General features: G+C 45.6%; 1 protein-coding gene across 6 annotated transcripts in view; it reads right to left on the reverse strand.

Moving 5' to 3' along the window:
* The window catches only part of LOC135513317 (ubiquitin-protein ligase E3A-like), a 27,737-nt gene that overhangs the window by 10,993 nt on the left and 9,244 nt on the right, over positions 1–7,500 (reverse strand). For all 6 annotated transcript variants that reach the window (XM_064936229.1, XM_064936231.1, XM_064936230.1 and 3 more), the window contains 4 exons: positions 4,786–4,930; positions 4,261–4,466; positions 2,554–2,718; positions 2,025–2,180 (listed from right to left, as the gene is read on the reverse strand). In XM_064936229.1, the coding sequence (XP_064792301.1) occupies positions 2,025–2,180; positions 2,554–2,718; positions 4,261–4,466; positions 4,786–4,930 (672 nt within the window). The remainder of the gene's footprint in view (positions 1–2,024; positions 2,181–2,553; positions 2,719–4,260; positions 4,467–4,785; positions 4,931–7,500) is intronic.

The raw sequence follows: 7,500 nt of genomic DNA on the forward strand, positions 1-7,500 counted from the left end.
CCTATGGGACTCCCAATCACGGACGGTTGTGATAGAGCCTGGAATCGAACCTGAAGTGACGCCTCTAGCACTGAGATGCAGTGCCTTAGATCGCTCGGGAGCCTGTGTGTTGTTGATCTATCCTAATACCTCTAAGCTATACAGAATTGTTTTAATAAGGTCACACCAAGGATCATTTTGCTATATGATTTACCTAATTTGCCCATACAAACACATTGAATAACAGATTCACTACAGAAAATATTTTTAAAAATATATATCAAACAGAAGTTTGTTCGGAAGAGTCTGTCTTGTATCTGAGAGATAGAAGATCAGGAAAGACATTTAACGCCTTATCATTGTCACTAGTCTCCATATACAGTGCAATCAGAACGTATTCAGACCCCTTGACTTTTTCCACATTATTTTCAGGTCTCTCCAGAGATGTTCGATCAGATTCAAGTCCAGGCTCTGGTTGGGCCACTCAAGGACATTCAGAGACTTTCCCCGAAGTCAATACTGCGCTGCCTTGGCTGTGTGCTTAGGGTCATTGTCCTGTTGGAAGGTGAACCATTGCCCCAGTCTGAGGTCCTGAGCACTCTGGACCTTTCATCAAGGACATTGTTACGTTCATCTTTCCCTCGATCCTGACTAGTCTCCCAGTCCCTGCCGCTGAAAAACATCCCCCACAGCATGATGCTGCCACCACGCTTCACTGTAGGGATGGTGCCAAGTTTCCTCCAGATGTGATGCTTGGCATTCAAGCCAAGGTTTCATCAGACCACGGAATCTTGTTTGTCATGGTCAGAGTCCTTTAGGTGCCTTTTGGCAAACTCCAAACGGGCTGTCATGTGCTTTTTACTGAGGAGTGGCTTCCGTCTGGCCATTCCACCATAAACGCCTGATTGGTAGAGTGCTGCAGTCCTTCTGGAAGGTTCTACCACCTCCACAGAGGAACTCTGGAGCTCTGTCAAGAGTGACCATCGGGTTCTTGGTCACCTCCCTGACCAAGGACATTCTCCCCCGATTGCTCAGCGGCCAACTGAAGGGTCTTGGTGGTTCCAAACTTTTTCCATATAAGAATGATGGAGGCCACTGTGTTCTTGGGGACCATCAATGATGCAGAAATGTTTTGGTACCCTTCCCCAGATCTGTGCCTCGACACAATTCTGTCTCGAAGCTCTATGGACAATTCCTTCGACCTTATGGCTTGGTTTTTGCTCTGACATGCACTGACAGGGAGGTGAGGCAATAAATAGGCCGCAGTGGCGAAGTAATTACAATTTAGCAATTAAACACTGGAGTGATAGATGTGCAGAAGATGAATGTGCAAGTAGAGATACTGGGGTGCAAAGGAGCAAAAACAAAATAACAATATGGGGATGAGGTAGTTGGACGGCCTACTTATGGACTATGTACAGGTACAATGGTCTGTGAGCTGCTCTGACAGCCGATGCTTAAAGTTAGTGAGGGATATATGAGTGTCCAGCTTCAGTAATTTTTGCAATTTGTTCCAGTCATTGGCAGCAGAGAACTGGAAGGAAAAAAATGACGTTGCGTTTTGAAACGGTGTTTTTTCCTGTTTTTTTCCTGGATCAGACTGTCTTCATAAATGGACATTTTGGGTATTCATGGACCGATTTAATCGAAAAAAAGACCCAATTGTGATGTTTATGGGACATATAGGAGTGCCAACAAAGAAGCTCGTCAAAGGTAATGAATGTTTTATATTTTATTTCTGCGTTTTGTGTAGCGCCGGCTACGCAAATTATTTCGTTTACGTCCCCTTCGTGTATTTCGGGGGGTTGCATGCTATCAGATAATAGCTTCTCATGCTTTCGCCGAAAAGCATTTTAAAAATCTGAAATGTTGGCTAGATTCACAACGAGTGTAGCTTTAATTGAGTACCCTGCATGTGTGTTTTAATGAAAGTTTGAGTTTTATTGAGTACTATTACTTGTCACTCTGAAATTTCCCCTGATGTTGATCCCTGTACAGGGACAGCAGCCATAAAAAGTGAAATTCATAAGAAAAATCCTACTTACCCTGCTTCCACAGATCAGTAGCTCCACTTCCTCAGGTCTAAATAAATACTTGAGAGGCGACTCGTTGGTGACCATCTGGAAGCCCCTCCTGAAGGCTTTGAACTGGCGCTCAACACTCTTATTAAGTATGTAATCACTATACAGAGAGACAAACTCCTGGAGATCACAGATAGGAAACAGTCAAAACAATGTCATCATTCACTTCAGTGATCCTGTGACAGACTAGACACTTCAGTGATCCTGTGACAGACTAGATACTTCAGTGGTCCTGTGACAGACTAGATACTTCAGTGGTCCTGTGACAGACTAGATACTTCAGTGATCCTGTGATAGACTAGACACTTCAGTGATCCTGTGACAGACTAGACACTTCAGTGATCCTGTGACAGACTAGACACTTCAGTGGTCCTGTGACAGACTAGATACTTCAGTGGTCCTGTGACAGACTAGACACTTCAGTGGTCCTGTGACAGACTAGATACTTCAGCCAGTAGCCATGTGATAGACTAGACAACAACAGGCATCTTACCTTTCTATTGTCCGCACTAACAGGTATCTTGTCCCCGTTTTCCTTCAGGTCGTAAGTGATGGGGTCTCCAAACAGGTCAGTCTGTGAGATCTGGAAGGTGATCATCATGTCCTCCTCCACATCCCCCTCGTAGTCCAGCAGCTCCCTCAGACTCTGGTACAGAACCTGGCAGAGAACCACAGAGATAGTTAGAGGACTCAACGTTGTATCTGTCCTGTTGTGGCGTCTGCGAGAGCATGGGCATCTCCATTTTGAAGTAGTCCATGTTCTTCTTCTACTATTTTTTGACGTTTGAACATGTATTTACACAAGTATTTGCTGCCATCTGCAGTTATGAAATGTTTGGTCACAATTATTGTTATTATTATCATCATCATTATTTTTATCAATTATTGTTATTATTATCATCATCATCATTATTATCATCTGACCCTGCTGGTCAAATAATAATAGGTCATTTTAAAGATACATTATATAGCTGTAACACTTTAAATCTGCAAAAATATTAGTGGGTGTGTTCAGATCTAAAAGGTGTGTGTGGGGGGGGGGTTAAAAAGGTAACATTGCCCTTCCTAACAGAGTGTAGGGTGGGCACACACACACACACACACACCAGCTCAGAGAGATCCAATTCAAAAGAGGCCCAGCCCATGAATTTCCATCAGCAGCAGCTTTGAATTTAGAAAAGAAAATGGATGTGTTTATGCTGTTTATGTTAATATTAGTGTATCAATTTGTTCTTCTAAATCAAACTGAATCGCTTCAAACCAAATATATGGTTCCTGTATCGTAGCCCAGGTATCTAGACACGTATCCAATCGTTTTGGAAAGGACAGATGCCCATCCCTAATAATGAATAACAATAATATTATTATTATATGACATTTAGCAGACGTTTTTTATCCAAAGTGACTTCCTTTTTCCCCTCTTTAAAAAAACAAAACAAACATGGGCAACTCTATTAAAAAATTACATTGGCCTATATCATATTGGCCCTGCGATAGACTAGTGTCTTGTCCAAGGGTTGTACTTGTGTATCAAGCTACTCACGCTCGGTGGTGTAAAATACTTAAGTAAAAAATACTTTAAAGTACAACTTAAGTCGGGTATCTGTACTTTACTATTTATATTTTTGACTACTTTTACTTTCCTTGAGAAAATATTATACTTTTTACTCCTTATATTTCCCCTGACACCCAAAAGTACTTTGAATGCTTAGAAGGACAGGAAAATAGTCAAATTGACGCACTTATCAATGAAACATCCCCGGTCATCCCTACTGCCTCTGATCTGGCGCACTCACTATACACACATGCTTCGTTTGTAAATTATGTCCGAATGTTGGGAGTGTGCCCGTGGCTTTCCATAAATAAAAATAAATTAATAAAATGGTCCCATCTGGTATGCTTAATATAAGGAATTTGAAATGATTTGCTTTTAATACTTAAGTATAGTTTAAACGAAATACTTTTACTCAAGTAAAGTTTTACTGGGTGACTTTTACTTGAGTCATTTTCTATGAAGGTATTTTTTACCTTTACTCAAATAGTTGGGCACCATTTCCACCACTGCTACAGAAACAGGAGAGAAGCTCAGAAGCTGTTCTGGCACAAGCCTACTTACTATATCAAATCATAACAGATTTAAACAGGTTACATTAACGACATTACAAATCACATTGAAACACGTTGAAATATGTTGCAGTACTGGGTGTGAGTCTGTCAGGTCCAGATAGGTGCCTTTCTTCCCCATCAGTTTCCTGTAGACCACCATGGGAAAGTGAACATCCAGGATACAGTTGTTGTAGATGGCCAGGCCCAAGACGATGCCTATCAGGGTGAACTGGGCCTCGTTCTCCAGAGAGGACGGGTTGTACCAGAACAGCTTGGTGGAATCATCGTACGTAAACATGCCTGAAGGAAGGAACACATTTCATTCATTCATTAGTTTTTATTTACGTAGCCACAAATCGTCAGTAACACTTGCTACTGTCTTCCTTCTCTCCTCAATAATCCAACGTCCTCCTCTCCTCTGCCTGTCTGTCCTGGGACCCATTAAAATCTATATTAGAGTGACTGTCTAAAAAAATGTAAAAATAAAAACACCATGAGGACAGTTGGACAGTTTGTGATGAATAAATAATACAAATAAACGCCTGAGTGATCAGTAAGACGTGTCGTAAACTTGTTTTGTCCTAATCTTTAAAAATCTTAAAGTAGAAGAATATCTTACCAATATCAGGATTGAACATCTCCTCGAGGACAAGCTGGAAAAACTCTTTAGACACTCCTCCTTCGTCGACGCCCTGCTCTCCTTCAAACTCTACAAACAGCTGCTTCCTCAGGTCCGCTGGGTTCTCCATGGCGATCATCTCCAACTGTAGGACGCAGAAAAGCAGGTTAGGAGAAACAGCAGGATACACGACATGACCAAATGTATGTGGAACACCTGCTCGTCCAACATCTCATCCCAAAATCATGGGCATTAATATGGAGTTGGTTCCACCCTTTACAGCTATAACGGAACATTGCTGCTATAACAGCCTCCACTCTTCTGGGAAGGCTTTCCACTAGATGTTGGAACATTAATGCTATAACAGCCTCCACTCTTACATTTACATTTACATTTACATTTAAGTCATTTAGCAGACGCTCTTATCCAGAGCGACTTACAAATTGGTGAATTCACCTTCTGACATCCAGTGGAACAGCCACTTTACAATAGTGCATCTAAATCATTAAGGGGGGTGGTGAGAAGGATTACTTATCCTATCCTAGGTATTCCTTGAAGAGGTGGGGTTTCAGGTGTCTCCGGAAGGTGGTGATTGACTCCGCTGTCCTGGCGTCGTGAGGGAGTTTGTTCCAACATTGGGGGGCCAGAGCAGCGAACAGTTTTGACTGGGCTGAGCGGGAACTGTACTTCCTCAATGGTAGGGAGGCGAGCAGGCCAGAGGTGGATGAACGCAGTGCCCTTGCTTGGGTGTAGGGCCTGATCAGAGCCTGGAGGTACTGCGGTGCCGTTCCCCTCACAGCTCCGTAGGCAAGCACCATGGTCTTGTAGCGGATGCGAGCTTCAACTGGAAGCCAGTGGAGAGAGCGGAGGAGCGGGGTGACGTGAGAGAACTTGGGAAGGTTGAACACCAGACGGGCTGCGGCGTTCTGGATGAGTTGTAGGGGTTTAATGGCACAGGCAGGGAGCCCAGCCAACAGCGAGTTGCAGTAATCCAGACGGGAGATGACAAGTGCCTGGATTAGGACCTGCGCCGCTTCCTGTGTGAGGCAGGGTCGTACTCTGCGGATGTTGTAGAGCATGAACCTACAGGAACGGGCCACCGCCATGATGTTAGTTGAGAACGACAGGGTGTTGTCCAGGATCACGCCAAGGTTCTTAGCGCTCTGGGAGGAGGACACAATGGAGTTGTCAACCGTGATGGCGAGATCATGGAACGGGCAGTCCTTCCCCGGGAGGAAGAGCAGCTCCGTCTTGCCGAGGTTCAGCTTGAGGTGGTGATCCGTCATCCACACTGATATGTCTGCCAGACATGCAGAGATGCGATTCGCCACCTGGTCATCAGAAGGGGGAAAGGAGAAGATTAATTGTGTGTCGTCTGCATAGCAATGATAGGAGAGACCATGTGAGGTTATGACAGAGCCAAGTGACTTGGTGTATAGCGAGAATAGGAGAGGGCCTAGAACAGAGCCCTGGGGGACACCAGTGGTGAGAGCGCGTGGCGAGGAGACAGATTCTCGCCACGCCACCTGGTAGGAGCGACCTGTCAGGTAGGACGCAATCCAAGCGTGGGCCGCGCCGGAGATGCCCAACTCGGAGAGGGTGGAGAGGAGGATCTGATGGTTCACAGTATCGAAGGCAGCCGATAGGTCTAGAAGGATGAGAGCAGAGGAGAGAGAGTTAGCTTTAGCAGTGCGGAGCGCCTCCGTGATGCAGAGAAGAGCAGTCTCAGTTGAATGACTAGTCTTGAAACCTGACTGATTTGGATCAAGAAGGTCATTCTGAGAGAGATAGCGGGAGAGCTGGCCAAGGACGGCACGTTCAAGAGTTTTGGAGAGAAAAGAAAGAAGGGATACTGGTCTGTAGTTGTTGACATCGGAGGGATCGAGTGTAGGTTTCTTCAGAAGGGGTGCAACTCTCGCTCTCTTGAAGACGGAAGGGACGTAGCCAGCGGTCAGGAATGAGTTGATGAGCGAGGTGAGGTAAGGGAGAAGGTCCCCGGAAATGGTCTGGAGGAGAGAGGAGGGGATAGGGTCGAGCGGGCAGGTTGTTGGGCGGCCGGCCGTCACAAGAAGCGAGATTTCATCTGGAGAGAGAGGGGAGAAAGAGGTCAGAGCACAGGGTAGGGCAGTGTGAGCAGAACCAGCGGTGTCGTTTGACTTAGCAAACGAGGATCGGATGTCGTCGACCTTCTTTTCAAAATGGTTGACGAAGTCATCTGCAGAGAGGAGGAGGGGGAGGGGGAGGAGGATTCAGGAGGGAGGAGAAGGTGGCAAAGAGCTTCCTAGGGTTAGAGGCAGATGCTTGGAATTTAGAGTGGTAGAAAGTGGCTTTAGCAGCAGAGACAGAGGAGGAAAATGTAGAGAGGAGGGAGTGAAAGGATGCCAGGTCCGCAGGGAGGCGAGTTTTCCTCCATTTCCGCTCGGCTGCCCGGAGCTCTGTTCTGTGAGCTCGCAATGAGTCATCGAGCCACGGAGCGGGAGGGGAGGACCGAGCCGGCCTGGAGGATAGGGGACATAGAGAGTCAAAGGATGCAGAAAGGGAAGAGAGGAGGGTTGAGGAGGCAGAGTCAGGAGAAAGGTTGGAGTGGTAGAAAGTGCCACCGGTTCCGGTTGGAGCGAGCGGCCGCATCTACACTTCGGTCCGCAGGTAGTATAACTTTTTATAACTTTTCATTACATTTCGTTATAGTACAACGGTTTGATTTGTCTAATCTTA

Source organism: Oncorhynchus masou, chromosome 24 (assembly GCF_036934945.1).
Source record: "Oncorhynchus masou masou isolate Uvic2021 chromosome 24, UVic_Omas_1.1, whole genome shotgun sequence".
In the NCBI taxonomy this organism is placed as follows: Eukaryota; Metazoa; Chordata; class Actinopteri; order Salmoniformes; family Salmonidae; genus Oncorhynchus; species Oncorhynchus masou.